Below are 22848 nucleotides of genomic sequence, written 5' to 3'. Positions count from 1 at the left end.
AAAATAAACACTTCCTTGAGGGGAGACAACATGAGTTGAGATACTTTTTCTAATGATGAGTTTTGATAAGAGGACTGAGAAACATGTTGTGATTATAAACCTTGTAAAAAGGAAGTGAAGTTGACTGCTATCGACCAGTTCATGTTTTAAACAGTTACATTTGGAGTTACCACAAGCAAATGGCACCCAACGACCCATTTACCAGATCATTCATCATCAAAAAGCTTCACCAGAAAATGCTTTCATGTCCCAAGGTTAACAATGATTGTAAAATGAGTGGAAAAGAATTGAGGGCTGATGCCCAACTGAAGCTGGTAAGAGGAAAAACTGAAAAAAATGAATGAACGAATGAACGAATAAATGAATGAATGAATGAGTGAATGAACGAATGAGTGAATGAATAAATGAATACTGTCAAAATATTGTAATAAAAAAATTTAACAATCTAAAATAATTTCCTTCAATTTGCACCACCTTAACTTTTAATAAAGTCAAGGATCAGCCAACTAAATAAAGGAATCCGTATTACTTATTAATAAACATATTTGATGTTTGTTGTCAGGTTGGACTCACAATATAATCACATAGGCTAAATGAAACTTTTCCTGTCACCCGCCCGGGAAACCGCATGAATCATCACACGCACACACACACACACACACACACACACACACACACACACACACACAGTCCTAAGCCCCGCCCCTCCCGGGGAGAGACAGGGAAACCCAGTGGTACATAAGTAACGTTCTCTGAAAGAAGACAGACTTCTGCGGACCGGTCTCTCTCTCCTTGCTGTCTCACCTCTGCAGGAGTCTTGCCGCTGTTGAAAGCACATCGGAAGACAGGTAAGACCTCAGACCGTCGATGCCGATCGAACGATTATTGATCAGCGATCAGCGACCCGCTGCTCCGCGAACATTCCTATAATCACCGGTCATAAGTAGTGGAGTTAAGGAGAACTCGGAGTCTTCGCTTATCTATTTACGTATTATGCTACTTTACGCTTCTAACGTTACTCCATATGAGAGAGAATACTGTTTTTACTCCACGTATGCATGCATACAGTTCAAAATACTATAAACTACATGCATACTTTACACGTTGTATTTAGTAAACAAGATAACGGTTCATACGTGTGTTGTGTACAAATATATGAAAATACCCACAGAATAGTTCAAACCACAAGCAACAGGAAAGTGTGAATTACACATGAACGCACCAGTAGGCATGATAATAATCTAATTTTATGGATAAGGATATAACTTTATTGATCCACTGGTGAAATTCACTACCCAGCAGTATAAAGAGCTCCATTATCACCAGCTGCAACATCAAATTAATGAGTCAATAAATATAATTTAATAATATAAGTGCCTCTGCAGGTTCTCCTTCATCCAGGTCCTGGTGGTCTTTTAGGGCTGCTCGATTAATTGGATTTTAATCTCAATTACAATTTTGGCTTCCAACGATTATGAAAATAAGATAATCAAAGTTAATCGATTATTTGCCACATTCTGTTTCACAATGATGTTCTCCTTTTAGCATGTGTTATAAATCCAGTGTATTTTATTGTTATTGTAGTACCACCTACTGCTGTAACATGTTGTGTCAAATGTCACTAGGAAAAGGAAAAGTTATGTCAAATGAAAAATGCAATGAAAAGAAAAGATTATGATGATGATTTTATCCTGTGTGTAATGGGGGCGGGACTAGATAAGCCTTGGCTTCTCCCGCTTTCCCTTTCGGCCATGTGTATTTTACTATGTGAAAATGATGTGTGATGATGATTTAACTGACATGCCCGAAATAAACAAATAAACTAAACTAAACTATTATTTGCCAAAATAAACACTTTTTCTGAAGAGACATGTCTGCTATGCTTGAAACCGGCTCTAGCCGGTGGAAACGCAAACAGGTTCTCAGAAGGTTCGCAAGTTGAACCAACTGCGAACCAGCACGGGCACTGGCCCGGTTCTTGAACTACGTTCGCGTTGGTGGTAAAGGGCTGTGGCATACATGTTTATTTTCACATTTTTTATATTATATATTATTAATTTTTAATTAATGTTTTTTTTATTTATTTATTTTTTTCAACTATATTATATTTCAATTTAAAGGAAATCCACTGTTAAAAAGAGCATTTGTTTTTAAAGTTCAATAAATGCATGTTTCCAAAGTCAAGTAAGCGTGTTAAATAATCGTGATCTCAATATTGACAAAAATAATCGTGATTATGATTTTTGCCATAATCGAGCAGCCCTATTGAAAGATTTATGCTAGGCAACTGGACCTGGTTTAGGTTTTTGGAGGCGTTTCGTGAGGGTCTTGAAGGGTCATTGAGATGCATGTGACTTTTAAACTCAAATCAACTCAACTAAACAGACAAAACTAAAACGAGTCTGTGTAGTGTTTTAGAAGCCTTTTATTTAAATGTGTAACATATCTAATATCGAATACACACATCATATTGTGACATCTGTACCTGGGTGGATTTTTACTAAACCTCAGCTTTTTTCTTATAGTTAACATTTGTATAATCTTTCCCAATAATCCAAAATGGCATGGCACCGCTTATTCAACCGCTTATCTGGTGTCGGGTCGCGGGGGCAACAGCTTTAGCAGGGGACCCTTAACTTCCCTTTCTCAGCCAACTCTGACTAGGGGATCCCAAGGCGTTCCCAGGCCAGTGTGGAGATATAATCTATCCATGTAGCCTGGGTCTTCCCCGTGGCCTCCTCCCAGTTCGTCCCATCTGAAACACCTCCCTAGGGAGGCGCCCAGGGGGCATCCTTACCAGATGCCTGAACCACCTCAGCTGCCTCCTTTTCGACGCAAAGGAGCAGCGGCTCTACTCCGAGTCCCTCACGGATGACCCTCACCCTATCTCTAAGGGAGACGCCAGCCACCCTCCTGAGGAAACAAATTTCCGCCGCTTGTACCCGCGATCTAATTCTTTCGGCCATGACCCATCCTTCATGACCGGTGAGGGTAGGAACGAAGATTGACTGTTAGATCGAGAGCTTTGCCTTCCGGCTCAGCTCTTTTGCGGTGCGATACAGCAAATGCAATACCGCTCCCGCTGCTCCAATTCTCCGGCCAATCTCACGTTCCATTGTCCCCTCACTCGCAAACAAGACCCCAAGGTACTTGAACTCCTTCACTTGGGGTAAGGAGTCATTCCCTACCCGGAGCAGGCAATCCACCGGCTTACTGCTGAGAACCATGGCCTCAGATTTAGAGGTGCTGTTCCTCACCGCATCCGGTCATACACCTTCTCCAAGTCTACAAAAAACACATGTAGAGCGGATAGGCACATTCCCAGGATCCTCGCGAGAGTAAAGAGCTGGTCCATTGTTCCACAGCCAGGACAGAACTTGCATTGTTCCTCTTCAATCAGAGGTCAATTATCGGCCGAACCCTCCTTTCCAGCACCTTGGAGTAGACTTTACCAGGGAGGATGAGTAGTGTGATACCACTGTACTTGGTACACACTCTCTGGTCTTCCTTTTTGAACAGGGGGACCACCACCTGCCACTCCTTAGGCAGTGTCCCTGACTTCCACACAATGTTGAAGAGACGTGTCATCCAAGGCAGCCCCTCCACCAACAAAGCTTTCAGCATTTCTGGATGGATCTCATCAATCCCTGGGGCTTTGCCACTGAGGAGTTGTTTGACTAATTCAGTGACTTCAACCAGGGACATTGACAATGATCCTCCATCAGCTTCCAACTGCCTCTACAATAGAGGACGTATCAGTCGGATTCAGGAGTTCCTCAAAGTGTTCCTTTCACCGCCCATTTACCTCCTCAGTTGAGGTCAACAGTGTCCCATCCGTGATGTATACAGCTTGGATGGTACCCGGATTCCCCCTTCTGAGGTACCGGATGGTTTTCCCGAAGCACCTTGGTGCCGACCGAAAGTCGTTCTCCATGGTTTCTCTGAACTCCTCCCACACCCACTGCTTTGCCTCTCTCATGGCAGAGGCTGCAGCCCTTCAGGCCTGTCGGTACCTTGCAACCGCCTCCGGAGTCATATCCCGGAATAACTCCTTCTTCATCATTTAGTTTGTGTGAAATTGCTCGGTGAACTAAATCTCTTCTTCGTCTTTGAGTAGGTCAAATGTCGAAGTTAAACTGGCTTCAACTGGTTTTCTCCTTTTCATCAAAGTGACTTCTGCCAGAATTAAACTTGAGTTCTTGTCCCGTTAGGCCTGCTGTTCTTATTGTTGTCTAAACCCGTTGACTTGCTCCTACCACAGGTCGCACTGCAGTGATGTCATCGCTACTCCTCTTCCTCCTGCCCTTCCTCCTCATCCTCAGTCCGGCCTCGGCGTTGGAGTTTCGCTATCACAACAACCGTGAGATGGAGGAGTACCTGGTCCAGATCAATAGCTCCCATCCAGACATCACACACCTGTACAGCATCGGCCAGTCTGCCAGAGGTACCAGCACGCCTGTCTGTCTTCTGTCCATCTGTCTGTCTGTCTGTCTGTGTGTCTGTCTGCATGTTTGTCTGTCTGCATGTCTCTCTGTCTGTCCATGTGAACGTGTGTCTGTCCGATCAGTCCTATCGCCAAAAATGAAACGACTGAAGTGCATTTAATTCAGCAGAGAAAAACAACTGGAGTTTTTATCTCATAATTATGACTTCCATATTTCATAATCAGTACTGTCATAATTACAAGAATGCGATCTCATTATTGTATTCGTTGCGATCGGTGTGTGTCCGTCAGTGTATGACAGCGTATCGGGGCTGTGAATGGTGGTTAATTTAATCTGGGAGACGTCTTAATCTGGCTAATCACTCAAACACACGCACACACACACACACACACACACACACACACAACTAATCTGTTCTGATCTAGGACGCCAGCTGGCCTGCATCCAACCTGTGTGTGTGTGTGTGTTACAGACTTGCTCTGGCTTGCAGTGCTTCATTCATTATCTCATTATCATCAATCTGTAAATGATCACATTTTGTCTTGTCAGTTCTCTGCGATGCCTTCAGGCCACCTTTATCGTGTTCCTCTGAGGAACACCAGCAGATATTCCAAATGTTTTATTCCTTCAGCCATAAGGCTGCTACATTTAGACAGTAGCCATTTTAAATTATTACTTTTTAGTTTTTTTTCCTTTATGCATTATGCCTTTAATATGGTCGCATATGTCAAGGATCTTGGTTTGTTTGCTGACCTGTGGGTTTTTGACACGTTGCTGTTGTGTGTTGATGTTGTTTGTGTGACTGGGACGAGGTAAGCTGCAAATTAATTGCCTTTCTTGGGTTCCAGTATAGTTGTCTGAATCTGAATCTGAATAGTTACATTATTTGTGTTTACATGGAAGCTTTTACGGTGAAAATAGAAAGTTCACTTCTGCAAAAAGAATAAAAAGTCATAGTAAGAATTCAAAGTCATGAACTTATTCTTTCTGGTTATAATTTTACCTTCCGGATTATTCGACCAACTACCACATTAACTTTCATCTGTTTACTGAAGCATTCATGGCAAAAATCAGGTGGATTCAATGATAAAGGAAGGATTGACCATGCCGCAAAATTGGCATAGCTGCATATTTTAATCAGAGATTTGTACTTGTGCTGCCTTTAAATCTAACGCATGTGGTTGTACTTTCAGTCAAAGAAGCCGATTACACAATTTCCAACCGAGAATGATTCATGGTCTTGCTAAACATGAGCTCCACAGTGATTTGAAGTCACAGAGCTTTCTCTAAAAAAAAAAACTGGCAACCGTCTCCACCATCGAACCCTGTTCATCATCAATCATCAGTTGTTGTTCAATCATTGTGAACATTTTCAGAATGTTCTTGTACTTGTTCACGCAAAGATGTGGGGGGCAGATGTTAATATTTACAGGTCATTATGCAACGGTTTTGCTGCATTTTTATGCTCACCATTGTCATGGCTGTGGTGGAAATGAGTGTATGATTTCCTGGTGAGAAATAAGAACATTACACTTCACAGAGTTTTGAGTAATTCATTCAGGAAGGAGTCCAATAAGATTTAAACCGGCTAGAAATCACTATAGACAGACAAGCCGGAGCAAACTATCCAGCTTGAATGGGGACGGGCTTCTTTCGCCGAGGCTGGCTCAAGAGTCTGACCATTCTCCAATGCTGAGCCGGTCCTTTGATACACATGTTGGTGGTGTGTCCTTGGGCAAGCATCAGTCTGTTGTTTGTCGGCGAACTTTGTCCAAGGCTGTCCATGTTTTTAGAGCCAGCTCACCGGTGTCCAAGGTTCATTCTACAGCTTATATAACATGCTACATAAGTGTAGAGTAAAGGGAGTACAGGTAAACTCATGACACCGGAATATTATAAGTTAAAGCTACTAAACTACTAATTCAACTATAATAAACCATCTTCCATCACCTGCTGCATGGTGTTCATATGAGTGTACTGGTCCACCGATGCAGCTTCAAGGTCTTGGCCCTCCCGAGTGTTTACCATTCACTGGAGGAGGTGGAATAAGTCCTTCCAAACCAGTGGTTTAGATTTAAATTATGCAAAGTCATGCAAAATATTTGTTCACAGCAGGACCAACGATGTAAATTGCATGAACGTAAAAAAAACCCCTCACTGGGTTCCTTGTTTTGTCCCTCAGGTCAGCAGCTGTGGGTGTTGGCTCTGGGTCTCAGTCCTCGCCGTCACACCGTTGGCATCCCCGAGTTCAAATATGTGGCTAACATGCATGGAAATGAGGTGAGTGAACACATGCACACACACACACACACACACACACACACACACACACACACACACACACACACACACATACACACACACACACACACACACACACACACACACACACACACACATGCACACACATACACACACACACACACACACACACACACACACACACACACACACACACACACACACACACACAGGACCCCTCCCTGTTGACAGGAAGCAGGAGACTAAAGAGATCAACAAAAGCTATTCAAAGTCAAACGCACTCCACACACACTTTTGTATTCAGACGACAGACTCGGTCTGTGTGTGTGCGTGTGTGTGTGTGTGTGTGTGTGTGTGTGTGTGATTCCCAGTGGAAAATAGACAGTATGCTTAGTCACATTAAAGTATTAGACACCATTATAGAACAAATGGATGCATGACTTCAACGGAAGCAGCAGCAGCAGAAACGGACTTTATTGACTGCAGTTCAAACAGGAAACAGCGAGGAGGAATAAATGGACGGACATTAATCTTCCCCTCAGGATGAATTGTTGAGTTATTACCTTCTCATGGCTGGTCAGCGGACATGCATAATTAGTAGTTCTGTTTGTACAACAGTCTCACGGCAGTTCATGACATAGACACAAATTGAAATCTACTGATTCATGTACATGGACATGAATTTCCAATTTTTTTGGCATCGCTCAGCACGACTTTCAAACTAATGTATTTCAAGTGGAAGTATCGTTCGTGCCCACACCACATTTTTTCCTTTCTGTGAGTCGGGACGATGTTACGCTACACAACGAAAGTTAGGTTGAGGAAAAAAACCTTGTGGTTGGCTTTAAAATAACTTCAGTTTAGGGCCTCGGTCCATGCAAGGCCTTTTTCTGGCAGAATAAAATACTGATACCACTTTTAACTTTTTCAGACCACGTACAAGTACATACATTTTATTACTCAAATACCGAGTACTGATGTCAGTACTTAATAATACCATTACAGTTCTAACAATAACTTTGAAAGCTTTCTGAGTGTAACGAATGAATAATGCAACATGATGCTGTTGCTGACTTTCGACTTTGTGTTTTCCTGATAGAAACAGAGCAGAGTTTGCACTAGGATGTTAATAATAAACCTTTTAACGTGTTCTGAGTTTAAGAGGTAAAAAAAAATATAAAACATTTACAAAAAAGCAGTAGGAAACTCATCGCCACCCCTGACAAGCATCTGGTTACCACGGTGACGGTCTACTGCCGATCACACTGCATGTGTGTGAAAGTTAACGGAAATGTCCTTAAATAGACAAGTCACGCCTTGACACACACGCACACACACACACACACACACACACACACACACACACACACACACACACAGTGTGTTACACAGTCAGCAAACAAAGTCAGTGGAGTGTGTCGGTTTCGGAGGAAACATCCAGAAAAAGGCTTTTTCACTGAGTCCACTGACACACACATACACACACACACGCACACACACACACACACACACACACACACACACACACACACACACACACACTCTTTATCAGCAGGAATGTTGCCTTGTGGAAAAGTTAAGAAGGTGTCGTGTAGAGATCTTTGTGTGTTTAGTTTGGCAGTTCCCAGAAAATGTCTTTCTGTGTGATGTGACTCTTTACCAGCGGTGAAAGAAAGGGTCAGGTCTTTTACTGAAGTCAAAATAAACTCAAGTAAAAGTCCTGCATTCAAAATTGTACTTGAGTAAAAGTACAAAAGTAACAAAAGTATTGACATAAAAAATGCATAAAGATTCTTTATAGAATTTAGAAAATAACTATTGCCACCAGCTGAGCCGGCAGCTAGGAGCTAACAATGCTACCAGCAAAGAAAGCAAAGGCACCAGTGCTGACAGTGTTGATCTGAGGGGGGGTTGGAGGGTGGGCGCTAAGCTTCCATGACAGCACTGTCAGTCGGGATTTAAGACGATGTATATGAGAAGTGGACGTAGTAAGTGGTAAATGGATCTGTATTTATGTAGCGCCTTTCTAGTCTTCCGGCCATTCAAAGTGCTCTCACACACACTCCTACACTGACGACAGAGGCTGCCGAGCAAGGTGCTACCTGCCCGTCTATTGCACATTCACACAGTCGGCATGTGAGAGGGAGGACTCGACGAGTGGTTCAATACGCAAACCAGTCAGCTATCTTCGAAAACCTGAAGCACGTCCAGTTAGCTTCAACAAAGCTTTCAAGGGTTACAATGGATAACTGAGAACAATCTCAGTTGAAATGTAGTGTTGTAAGATGAAAACACGGACCGGACAACGCTGTGGGACCGACCTGTCAATCAGCAGGTAGCCCCGCCCCCTAAAGTATCCCCTGCTTTCTGCTCTGGTGGACTCTAAATGGACCATAATGTACTAAATGAACATCATGCTGGATTGAAGAAGACTTGAAACTAGAGATTGAGACCATAAACTCATGTTTACAATGTTTACAGAGATAATACATCAATAGAGAAGTAGAACCATTTTCTCAAAGAGTCCCCCCCTGATGGCCAGTAGAGAGAATGCAAGTTCAAAGCATTGGCTTTGCTTTTCATAACTGGAGGTTAAAGGAGTTTTTCTCGCCACTGTCGTGCTGTAACTCTTGCTCCTGGGTGATGTTGGGACTGAAATGTATTGACTTTGAGTCCTGCTCTATGTGAAAAGGGTCATGAGAACTTTTATTATGATGTGACACTATAAATGAAATTGAATTGAGGTTGGCGCCCAGCGTCTATCTTTGTATAACTGTTGTTTGAATCGACCAATCATGTTGTATGGAACGGACACATTTACAATGTACACTTATAGTGAACAGCAACAACACAAAGGCTTTGTAGTCCGTACCAAGACGGCAAATTTAATTACTCCTTTTAACTTTGACAAAGACCAGATCCACTCCTTCTTTTCACAATAAAAGCCCTTGACATTTTCACTGTAAGTGTTTACAAGAGGGAACTCACATTCACTCGGAGCATTAAAGGAAACTCCAAAAAAATATCTTACAGTAGCGTCGACTATATAACAATTTACCATCAGACAGATTGCCAGACGCTGCTCTGGAACAACAGGATCCTGGAAGTTGGTAGAAAGTTTGCATCGTAACCAAGTATTTTCGCAATTTCATAATTTATTCGTCACACATCAAACAAGAAGAGTACTCATATGCCCAAAATATAATCTAACATGACATCTTTTCTTCTGGTATCAATGTTAAAAGACAAATTATGGGCTCAAACAGGAGTAAATAGTGTACTGTTGGGGGACTAATTTTAGCTGTGGATTAATCCTCATCAATCTATTGTGAGTAGTTGTGGCAGCAGGACGGTGTTTTAGTCAGTTAATGAAACATTGAGGCACATTGATGTGTTTTAATGGAGCTCTGTGGCTCTCACACACACTACCTGTTAGGAGATACATACGCTATTGCTTTGGCTGGACTGTAGTGTGTCATAGAGAGAGAAAAGTGTGAGACAGTAGACGATTGTTGGGGGAGAACAGAATGATGGCCGGAGGCAACGCTAGCCCCGACTTGTGTGTGCTGCAGCTCTGTAAGCACACACACCTTTCCCATTTTCCCACCCTTCTCTCTTTCTGCCTCCTGAGGCCCTCATTCATTCACAAAGTTGTTTTTTTTATCCTAACAGCCTCTGACTCGTCTCCGCATCACATTCTGATTCGCGCTGACTCACAACATCACTTCCTCCCCTGCAGGACAGAACACGCGTCGAGCTGAAATGTCATGTCATGTTAAAAAAAAAGAAAGAACAGATGTTTGGTTGAGGAATGAATGAAGTTTCATTGTATTTAATGCGATTTTGAATCACTTCAATTGTGTAGTAATACATTTATGTGCGTGGGCAGGTTCTCGGCCGGGTGCTGCTGCTACAGCTCATCGACGACCTGGTACGTGGTTACCGAAGCAACGAAACATGGTCATTGCGGTTACTGAGCAGCACCCGCATTCACATCCTGCCAACGATGAACCCCGACGGCTTCGATGCATCGGACACAAACTGCCATTACATCCAGGGCAGGTACTCCAAGACACACAACACGCTATGTTTTATTAAGGGTTCACTGTTTGAACATTAATATAGCAGCAAACAGATATTTCTTATGTAAAAAAACAATGGAGTAATGTCTCCATGAGTGGTGAATGAAGTCGTCCCTCTGTGTGTGTTGTTATCAGAGCTTTTCTATGCGTGCATGTGAGTGCATGTGAGGCTCAGGCAACAACCGCCGGTTGTCAAAAGTGAACCTGCATTCTTTCGAACTCCTCTGGTCGCTGCTTTAGGGCGTGGCTACCTTGTGCTAACAGCACATTCGCTAGTGCTTATATTGACTCAAATTCACAAACATTTATAAGATAAACTATTTTGTCACTAACAGACTTTGCAGACCAATAGTCAGCATGCAGGCAATGAGCATTAGCTTTGTGCTAGCGATTAGCTTCAAACTGATTGAAAGGTAACGGAAAAGTCTGGCTTTGTGTTAACGTAATGTAGACCGAGCTCAGCAGTTCACATACACATATGCTAGCTAACTAGCCAGCTGCTAAATGAGTAAATAAATGAATGCTTCATCCACAAACTCTTGTCACAGTGTAGTAAAGTACATTGCGGTTGCCAGATTAGTCAATAACGTTGACTCACCAGATTGGGTAACTTCTTATGGTTTAACTTCATGTCCATGGAAAAGAGAGAAAAGGTCCGTGTTGTGATTTTAATGATACACCGGTTGCAGAACATTAGCCAGTTGTGTCCAAATTCACCGGCCGAACCCTTCGAAGGAGGTCTACGTTGGCCGAATTCTTTGAAAATGAGAGGCAAGAGATAATATTTTATGTCATGGAGGATCTTCATGGTGTATTTCAGGCCGAGAGAGTCCCACTGCTGATTCACTCGTAGACAATCCAATCGTTACCTCCACTCAATGAATCTCGGGATAAGACGGGGCATGAGGGTTCCATCAGTTTAGAGTTCTCAACGGGTTTGCCCAGCCCGACAAACCCGACGGGACCCGAAGTTTCGGGCTGGGTCCGGGCCGAAAAAATACGCAAATGAGCCGGGTCGGGTCGGGCCTCGGGCTTCCTTTTTTTATAAAACACATTTCATTAAAAAATACAAAATACAAAATACAAAAAATTGTAGGTTGTAAATTATATATTGTTTGCTGTGAATCATCGCTGTTCACGTTTGGTCAATCTGGCTGCCTGCTTCATGGGGCAGAGTAAGTTTCATTTGAATTCACGTCTGCTGTCTGTCTGATCGTGATAACAAGTGTATGAGGAAAACAATGCAGGCGCGCGGGGGGTCGGGTTCGGGTCGGGTTCGGGTCGGGTTCGGGTCGGGTTCGGGTCGGGTTCGGGCCGACAATTCATGCTGGTGTGTCGGGCTGCGTCGGGTTCGGGTTTAAAAACCCGCGGGCCGGGTCGGGTCGGGCTGTAATTTTCAGGCCCGTTGAGAACTCTACATCAGTTGGATCCTCTGAATCAGGAAGAGAAGGCCACGTCCTCTGGGCTGCATTTGAAGGAGTCTTTTGAAATGGGACATTGTTGCAGCATTCAGTCTTGACATGCAGCCACTGAATTGGGACAAAGCTCACGAAAGATGTGACTCAGAGTTTCTTCCTGTCCCAGCCCTGTTCTTGTTGATCCTTTTTTTTATGGTTGCAGGGCAGTTTTTTAATTTCCAGGATAGAGGAGCTTCAGCCAAACCTCTGGGGTTTAGTTGCTCTTTAAAGAGCTTTTTCAAGGTTAAAAACTGCTCCTGGTGTGTGTGTGTGTGTGTGTGTGTGTGTGTGTGTGTGTGTGTGTGTGTGTGTGTGTGTGTGTGTGTGTGTGTATGCGTGCACCCAAATGTCAAAACAAGACCTTAAAGACTTGAGACGAAGCACACACACTTACTTGAAGCCGACATTTTTTATGTGTTAGACTAAACTACGTGACGCTCCAACGCCCAAAACTCTCTGATAAGCAGGAAACCAGACGCACGCTGTAGATGTGTATCACACACAGATTACAGTCACAGTTAAGGCCTCTAAGTATCTCATTAGAGGTGTTTTGGCTTCTTCTCATGTGAGGTATAGGAGACTTGTGTGTGCGCGCGTGTGTGTGTGTGTGTGTGGTTGTATTCGTCATATTGTGGGGATGTAAATCTGTTCACACAGACTCATTAATGGAACTCACAAACAGATGACGAATGATACATTGTAGGGTTGACATTTGGATTTAAAGAAAACAGTTTAAAAGAAAAGTTTGTGTTCATCCTAAAGAACCAGACATCATTCAACTCTCAATCAATTTAATCCTAGAAGTTACTCAAAATTCATGCTGCACTATTTTTCAGATGTAATCACACCCGTCCCTTTAAAATGGTGTGTGTGTGACTGGGGGGGGTCGGTCTGAGGTCAGTGCTTTCCAAACCATATATGGAAACGTTTCACATTCAGTTTGACGCAGAAACAAACTTAACAAGGTTATTGAATCAACTCTAAGTTTTTTTTTATTCTGGTGAGCTTCTAGTCTTGTTTTTAAGATATAGGCACAATGTGTCAGAAAAGAATATATAGAAATATATCGATAAGACAAAAACTGGTCACTACATGAAATAATTACTGTTTTTATGGTGATGGATTGAATAACAAGACTACAATGTACTTTAGTGGAAGTGGTACTTTAGTGGAAGTGGTAGATCCTTTACGAGTGCGCCCTTGCCAAACATCACAACACTGTCACCGCCTCAGAGAGCTGCATGCACATGAATCACGGCCACTTGCACATGGCTATGCGCTAGCTCTACATTCAGATGCTGCAGGGATTTCATGAACTACAGGTAAAGCTTCTCATACAGTATGAAGCAAACAGATTTAGCTGCAGCTGCAGGGAGTGAAGCAGAGATTTCTTAGACAAGGCACCAGGCCCTGTTCAATAAAACTGCGCATAGGCTACAGCCTACTAGCATAGAACTGGCTAGTTAGCTAGCTAGCTTTTTGCTATGCTATACATAACGTCCCATAGGTGGTCATTTAGATTTAGTTCAGGGGAACGTCAGAGCCAGTCAATGGCATCAATGCCTTCTTCATCCAGGAAATTCCTACACACTCTCGACACATGAGGCCAGGAACCCAGTACCCACTGCACCAGGAGGAACATAGGACCCACTGCACCAGGAGGAACCCAGTATCTACTGCAAGAGGAGGACCCAGTACCCACTGCACAAGGAGGAACCCAGGACCCACTGCACCAGGAGGAACCCAGGACCCTCTGCACCAGGAAGAACCCAGTACCCACTGCACCAGGAGGAACCTAGGACCCAATGCACCAGCGTTAGGTCTGATAATCCCTCTAAGGATTTCATCCCGGTACTTAACAGCAGTCAGGATACCGTTGACTATGACATGGAGGTCTGTGTGACCCTCTAAGGACAAACCTCCCCAGACCATCACTGACCCACCACCAAACCATCATACAGAGTCTCCAGACTCTTTCTGGTGAATGACAATGGAGCTGCAGGGTGCTGGGCTGTGAGACCAGGTCCCACTAGAGGATGTCAGGCCCTCATGCCACCATCATGGATCCTGTTTCTGACAGTTTGGCCAGAAACATGAACACCAGCAGCCTGCTGGAGGTCATGGACTCTGTCAGTACTCCTCCTGGTCCTCCTCATACTGGTCCTGCTAGGTTGATGCCCTTCTATGCTCCTGTCCAGCTCTCCTGGTCTAACGGCCGGTCTCCTGGTCCTCCTCCAGGCTCTTGAGACTGTGCAGGTAGACACAGTATGGATGCCGATCCTGGAGGAGCTGGACTACCTGTGAACCTGATTGGGCTGTAGGTACCACCTCATTCTACAAGTAGTGACAAGGACACTAGTAGAACCCAGAACTAGAGAAGAACCAGTCAGGGAGGAGAAGGCTTATGGTAAAAAAGAAAGCGTCAAAGCAGTGTGACAGTGTTTGTGTAATAACTCTTGCTACCAGAACAGTGGTATTTTCTACTCAATTACATGTAAATGTACAGAAGATTATCCAGAATAAATTGTCTCCTGAGACTCTCTCTGGCTGTATAAATAAGGACACGCTCCCTGGAGGCAGAGGGATTGTGGGAAACACGATTGCCTTGCCCATGGGAGCTTTGGCTGAGGAAAAATCCTGTTTTTTAGTGAAATATCTCAACAACCTTTAGTTTAGAAGTTGTAAAGAGTATTTGAGTCTGTGGCCCTGAAACATCCACTGACCCACAGATTAGAAATGTATTTACATTTTCACATTATATATTACATTCCTTTGAAAGGTTGGATGTGCTTACAATTGACAGAAATGCTTGTATGTTGTTGATCATTTAATTTATATTATATTCACTTAATTTATTCTATTTTTCACTAATTATATTTCCCTTATCCTTATCTCTCTGTCCTCCTCGTCTCCTTGCTCTCCCTCCTCCTCCTCTCCTCCCTTTACTCTCTCCTCTCTCTCTCCACACCCCTCATCCTCTCATCTCTCTCTGGGTGATGATACTGCTGACCACTGAGCTCCAGGAGTTAGTCTGTTCCCAGTATAAGCAGTCTGCATGTTTTTCAGGTTCAACTTTAATGGCGTGGACCTGAACAGGAACTTCCCTGATGCTTTCGCCGGTCTCAGGAGGCAGCAGCAGCTGGACGAGCAGAAGAGGGAGGCCGAGGTTGGTGTTCAGACGTCATTAGGTTCACTTTTAGGAGAGACACAGGTATTCGCCATGAAACCTGATTACTCACATTGAGACAAATGGTTTTTGTATTACAAGTTTTCTGAAATGTGTTTAAATATAGGCTTTGTCTAATGCTAACTTGTGGTGAATTTAGAAGAAAACCGTCCTGCTGCTGCAGAGCACCAAATGTGGATCCATCCGCTGCTAAATATAGTCCCAAACAATGTACTATTTCCCCCTATTAGTTTGTTAGATTAAAGCTACAGACCATCACCAGCCCCAGCCTTTAAACAATGTCTAATATGATGTGTTTCAGGTGAGAGCTGTGATTGGCTGGTTGAAGACTGAGAGTTTTGTTCTCTCTGCCAACCTTCATGGAGGAGCGCTGGTGGTCAGTTATCCTTATGACAACAGCAACAGAGGTAAACACACACACACACACACAATAGGTGTAATTTTCATTGTAGTTTCTGCATTATTGCGAGACCTGAGACCTTGAGTTTTGACTCTCCTGTTCGTGATTACGGCGGAACCTTCTGTGTAAAAAGGCCTTATGTTTCACACGGGAGGGGCTGCTGTGGCAAGCGCGACACCTAGTGGTAAAGGTCGGTATACCGGTCCAGTGTTTGGCTTAATATCAAACCGGTTTGATAATGTTTAACCCGGCCCAAACCTAGTGTCTTGTTTGTCATCGACTGGAGAAGCAGACACTTAATAACTCAGATTAAATATGAACCAACTCATCAGGTGACGTGTATATTAATCTTAATACATGAGAGAAAATTCCCTCACACTTAAATAATAACATATTATAAAATAAAGGTTGAACCCAACTTAAGTGGTTTTATTTGGGTATGTTCTAATATATTATTTTGAAATCTAAATTTTAGAATTTCAATTAACTCAATGTATCCAGTGTATAAAATATGCTCTTGCTCAATAAGTCTGTTATATTTGAAGATTTAAAAATACGTTAACTGTTTCTGCAGGCAGTGAGCTGGTGGGCGGGGCCAGCGTCACCCCTGACCAGGACGTGTTCGTTCACCTGGCCAAGGTGTACTCCTTTAACCACGCCTCCATGCACAAGGGTAACCGCTGCGCCAACAGCCGGATGTTCCAGGACGGCGTCATCAACGGATACCAGTGGTATCCTCTGGCAGGTCAGCATGCCGCCTTCAAAACGTGCTTTATTCAAAGATGTGATATGAGTCAGTGCTGCCAAATTCTATCTTAAAGAAAAATATTAAGAGAAAAAAAGAAGTAAACATGTCACACATTGGATAACTTCTTTGGTAAAACTTTTATTTATGTCCTGATATTTTCACTTTTAGATTATATGTCCATTTTATCATTTATTGTGTTGATTGATCTCAGTGTTATGTCAAAGATGTGTTTCTCCTTTCCTCCACCTGAACCCAAACAGACTTCTTTGAATCAAACACAAGAACAAATGGTTTTAAGGATATAAATAAACTTTATTTGTCGATTTGTGACAAGACAAACACTCCAAAGCCGCGACCTATGTCTTCATAAAGGACACACGGCTTCCTACGACCGAATGTTGGTGTTAGAGGTTGAATGTTGGTGTTAGAGGTTGATCATGCACAGTGGGAAGCCTGCAGAGGATGAGATGCATAACTAAAGACACAACTGATCTGCCTCTTCTGGTTCCCTGCATCAGAAACCTGATCACTGCAACCCGATCGCCTCGCTGACGGGGACTTTACCTGAACACCGCTGCTGTACCAAATCATTTACTGATACTTCATTGTGTTCCCCTTCTGGTTGTGTCATGTCATAAACGAGTAATTCAATACATTAGCATTTGGAAAAATAAATGGATGATTACAATTATTATCATTTATAAACATACAAAACACACAATATGCTCTCCTCAAAGGCGCTAGATGCAGTTTTTGCTGACTGTAAAACAAAAAACTCAACAGAAACTGCAAATTCACCATGTTAGATGTGAAAGTCTCTGCCCAAAACCACCAGACTCCATGGAAAAACACAGCGATTTTACCTCTCCATTCAAACACGACAGAAACAAAATAAAACTCATCAAAATCGCCACTCTCTCTCTCTCTCTCTTTCTGTCTCTCTCTCCCTCTATGCCGTTTCTAGCTCTCTCTGTTCTATTAATAGCTCACTGTGGCTGCAGCCAGACGTTTTAAATTAGCCCTCGTAGATTTAACACAAGTGAAGATTCAGAAGAAAAAAGACCGACTGAATTACATTAAAGGCAACAATCACTTTACAACAATTAATGTAAGAGCTCCCTCAGTGGTCACACACTATGGTGTAACAATCAGTGTGTGTGTGTGTGTGTGTGTGTGTGTGTGTGTGTGTAGGCGGGATGCAGGACTATAACTATGTGTGGTCTCAGTGTTTGGAGTTGACTATGGAGGTTTCCTGCTGCAAGTTTCCTCCAGCCAATCAACTTCCTGCTCTGTGGATGGAGAACAGGAAGTCTCTACTGGCCTTTATCCAGCAGGTCCACCTGGGTCAGTACCTGTCTACCAATCTCTCTTCACCTGTCTGTCTACCTGTCTTTCTTCACCTGTCTTTCTACCTCTCTCCTACCTGTCTACCAATCTCTCTTCACCTGTCTGTCTACCTGTCTCTTTTTACCTGTCTATCTATCTCTTTTCACCTATCTGTCTCTCCACCTGAGTCAATGCCTGTCTGTGTAATTATCTGTTTACCTGTCTCTATACCTGACTGTCTGTCCACCTGGATCAGTACCTTTCACTTTACCTGTCTGTCTATCTGTCTTTTACCATGTGCCTGTCTGTCTGTATACATACTGTATTTGTGAGTTTACCCGTATGTCTCCTTTGCTGTCTACGTTTCTACCTGTCTGTGCTCCTCTCCATCTCTATACCTGTTGGAACAAGGAAAGATTAACGATGCGTATTGACACAGGAACAAGCTCAGAGGCCGTCCAGACGAAGCAAAACAAACTTTTTTTTCCCGTTTTGCCTTGGCGTCGTTTCAAGAAAATCTGCGTCCAGACGAATCCACTGAAAACGACTCAGCGCTGTAGTACGTATTCCAGGCACTTATGAAGAAGAGACGGAGATTGACCGGATGTTTGCCATTGCTATGGCAACACGTGAGAGTTACGGCTAATCTCCGCCCGACCACCCGATCAATAAACACCCATAAGATGACAATTTGGCCCGTATAAATAAAACCAACAATAAGCACCAACAGCCGTCACCCTAAGGACCTTGACGAGGCGTTGTCACACGTTGGGATGGATTAATTAGACAAATAAATGCCTACATTCATGGGAAGTTAAATAGCGGTTGTTTGTTAGCATCGTCATGAAGTAGCATATCTGCAACTTTTTTCCCGGAATATCACCCCCCTCTCTCGGCTCCGTTTTATTTTCATACAGTGGCCCTGATAGGCCGTCGTACAGACGAGCAGAATATCTGCTACGAGCACGGAGGCTGCCGTTGTTGGTGTTGTTGTTACAAGACGTCGCAGGGGAAGAAGTCAGGCTCGAGGGTCGGGGCGATGACGTCAGCATATTCATTTTCGCCATCTACATGAAAACGAACACGAAATGGAGGGGTGCCGTTTTTTTCTTTTCCACCCTGAGAGCTGGTTTCAAAAAAGTGCGTTTTCAGGCCGCAAAAACACCGGATCCGTATGGACGGCAGGGCGAAACGCACAAGACTTGTTTTCGTGTGGACAGGCTCTGAGTGATGCGAGTAGAGCACCGGTTATTAAATGTTTGCATCGGTAAAATACCATCTATTAGATTATTGTTTTATTAATTGGTTTAGAAATGTGAATGACCCAATCATTTCATGTTTTGATAATTTTATTTGTTGTTATGCGTTGAATTGTGATCGTGGGTGTGAATGATATCTTATCGTAGTTGTTGCATACGTATCTTTAATGCATCAGATCGTTGACAGTGTATCAAGGTACGTGGGGGCCTCACAACAGAGTGATGCTTATTCATCACCTGGTACTATCTGTGTGTGTGTTTGTGTTCAGGGGTCAAAGGTCGTGTGTTCGATGGCTCCGGAGTGCCGGTCCAGAATGCGGTGGTGGAGGTCAAAGGTCGCAGGAATATGTGTCCGTTTAGAACCAACCGACACGGAGAATACTACAGACTCCTGCTGCCTGGAAACTACAGCTTCACGGTAAACACACACAGAGATACGGCGACCTCTAGTGGTGGATGGAATATCACCCTACATGTGTAGTTAGAGCGCACTCACACCAGGGCCATTCGATCCGTACTGTGCCATGGCACGATTGCCCCCCTACAGGGGTTCCCCAGCCGGTTTGCACTCACACTGCTCCAGCCCAAACTGGCCTCGGCCCGATTGCCTGTTGGACATACATCATCACGCTGGAATGCAACACACGCACAGCTTGATGTTGTTTTCAAAAAGCGCTGTCTCAAAGTCATCACAAGGGAGAACACAGAGAACATGACTGAAACTTTACTGACAAGTCCGTCTGCAGATTCTAGTCAACACTTGGGTTTCACTTCAACTTTCTAAACTGTAAAACTAAAAGAACACATTTTGTTTGTAGATCATGTGCTTTCCCCTGAAACATATTTTTTTCCAGTAGTGGACTTCGACGCTGTGTATGTTCACCAGTTACACTCTCATGTGACCTTTCTTCTGGCCTCTCTTTGATTGACAGGTGACATATCCGGATCATGAGGTTTTGACGGAGACTCTTAACATCCCACATGGTCCTGATCAATACTCCGCCATGAAACATAACTTCCTGTTACGGCGCACCACCACGACTAATAGTCACACCAGGACTACCCCAACTCCCACCTGTACCTCCACGTTACACCTGGGTGGAGGAGGAGCCGTCTTCAGGCCCACGTGGACAGGGCTGGGCGTGGGTCTCGGCCTGGTGGCGACCTTACGGTCCCTGATCGGGTGAAGTGGCCCGGTGCTCATTGTGACGAACAAAAACTTCTCTCTTCCGATTGGAGGACCACTCACTCTACCTCTGAGCCACAGCCGCCACACTTTGAGGGCGGGCTGTGGCGGTTCTCCGTTCCTTCAAACAACCTCAAATCTTTTGCTATTGATGAATGGTGGAAATTCACTCACATAAACTGCACTGTCATATTTACTTGCAGCCATTTGAGTGAAAATAATTTCTACGGACACATTTTTAGCACTTTAAATGCTGGTGTGATCGGCAACTTTGAGGCTTAGTTCTAACAGGAGGATCATGCAGTTGGTCGGTGTGTGTGCATGACTGTGCACCTCTGTGTCTGTCCACGACTAATCTTTCATTCTGCTGCAACTAACTTTCTAGTATTTTGTGTGGCCAGTGATGGAGAGAGGGAGATGGAGGAGGTGGAACTTCACGTGCAACGGTGACATGCTCTTGTATACACACAGAGCAATGACCTCGAGAATCTCCCCTCAGAAAAACCACAGGAATCCTCTAGCACATTTTCACATTAAGTGTTACCAAAAATGACATTTTACTCTTCTAAAGTATTAAAGTGCTCCAAATAATGCTTCCATCATTATGGGAACATCAAAAGTCGCCTTATGATCATTAACGGCAGAGCAGCTTTTGGTTTGTTTTATACTGCCATCGACTGTCTGCTGACTCTGAACCAGCCCCCAGAGCTGCTGCCAGAGACCAGAGACACAGTTTGCTTACTTGTATTGTTTTGGACGGTGTGTTGACTAACCGCTAACATAACTAGCAGTACTCACTCACACGGGCAGACCAACCTGGTCAGTTTAGTTAGCTTGTATTCTTGTCAGACTGTATAACATACTACGACTTTGAACGAATTGCCTGCATTCATTGGCGCTTGTTTTGTAGTTTGAATGAAGTGTGTTGGATGGATGGATGGATGGATGGATGGTTGGGTGGGTGGATCACACAATACAGTACTTGTCGCTACAGACACATCCGATCTGAGTGCACATTTCTACACTTTCTACCTAATGGAGTACTTATATATATATTTTTTATATATTTTATAAATCCAGTCCCACCCTAACACGAGGAAGAACTCCAAAAGAAAAGAAATGGATTCAAGGGGAAATACAAAGAGAGACCTCAGGAGAATAATTGCATAACTCCACTGCCACTTTGCTACTTCATAGGAACAAGTTCTCCACAGGAATCCAAAGCATTGTATTTAAATAGATCACAGGAAGGAGAAACTAGTGCCTGAGGATTGTGTCTTCCTTGCGTAAATGTTCCAGCTAGTGATGAGGGTCATTAAGTGTGATGGAGCTCGATCTTGTCGTTTTATATGTGAGGGGGAGCGTTTTAAAAGTACCACTTGCAGGCAACTAGAAAAAAGGAGGTTACAGTCGTCGAGTGTTGAAATTAAGCGCTCCAGGGGATGCCGCACATTAATCATCCATCTGAACTCACTAAGGTGCGTTTGATTTATCACTCCAAATGACGTCATCGACAGATTGTGGGGGTTGGGGGGAGGGGGTGAACAGAAGTGAAACAACCTGAATGTGTGATGTGTGACCTCTGTGTGCGAGGTGAGACAGCTGAACCTTCAGCTCATACAGTATCTGTACACAGTATATATTTATATACAGTATATATTTATATACAGTATTCACACACAGATGTTCAGAGCAGCTCCAATGACGACGCAACAGGTGTGATGCCGGTTTTATCAGAGGTCAGTGAACTCATCCTGTGGCCTTCTGCACATTTCTCCTCCTCATTTTAACGTTTGCTAAATATCTTTGACTATTTTTTCTACTTTTGTACCGTGTGATGTGATTTATCATCCGGTAACAAAATGCCACGTTGTAACTGTCGTGACTTCGGGCTTCAGTCACACCTGAAACACTAGACCTCATTCATGTTTATTTGACATTTCTGTTTCATGTTTCATTGAACTGTAAAACACCACAGTGTTGCTGAATCCTACTGGGCCGGTGAACTGGTTCTCAAAGGAAGAGCATTAAAAGTACAAAAAACCCTGAAAAAATACAAAGAAGTTTACTTAAATGTTCTCATTGTGAATTCTTGTGTTTTTTAATCTGGAGGAAAGGTTGACAATAAAAAAGAAGATAAGCCTTCATTAATCTCCAGAGGGGAAATGTGGGTGTTGCAGATAAACAACCTAAATTATCATCATTAGCAGTAAATAAATAAAACATATCAAGAGAGAAGTAAAATAAATACTTAGGTGTCAATTCTAACTTTCTGATCACTGTCACTTTCACAACGTCTGACAACGTCAAACACGGTTTGTGCAGGAGAGGAATCAGTGCAACCGGTAATCCTCACACTGGATGATGTTTGTTTGATACATAAGCAATTTTATCCATTCATCTGTCAGCACATAAAAAAAGTTTAAAAAGAATAACAGCTGTGCAGCACAGTGAGTAGACTACTTCTATACACATTCTTCTGATTATTTTTTATAG

The 22848-nt window shown here is 43.3% G+C and overlaps 1 protein-coding gene across 1 annotated transcript; it reads left to right on the top strand.

The window, feature by feature from the left end:
* Positions 1 to 748: 748 nt before the first annotated feature.
* cpm (carboxypeptidase M) lies at positions 749 to 22758 on the top strand. Its single transcript, XM_084038520.1, has 10 exons — positions 749 to 848; positions 4262 to 4444; positions 6628 to 6725; positions 10597 to 10769; positions 15313 to 15412; positions 15735 to 15840; positions 16408 to 16578; positions 17773 to 17925; positions 19436 to 19584; positions 20099 to 22758. Exons 2-10 carry the CDS (start codon positions 4276 to 4278, stop codon positions 20351 to 20353), a joined length of 1374 nt encoding a protein of 457 aa, XP_083894646.1. The 5' UTR covers positions 749 to 848; positions 4262 to 4275; the 3' UTR covers positions 20354 to 22758.
* The last annotated feature ends 90 nt before the right edge of the window (positions 22759 to 22848 follow it).

Source organism: Eutrigla gurnardus (genome assembly GCF_963514095.1).
Source record: "Eutrigla gurnardus genome assembly, chromosome: 21".
NCBI classification, from domain to species: Eukaryota; Metazoa; Chordata; class Actinopteri; order Perciformes; family Triglidae; genus Eutrigla; species Eutrigla gurnardus.
This window is presented reverse-complemented; position numbering and strand designations above follow the sequence as displayed.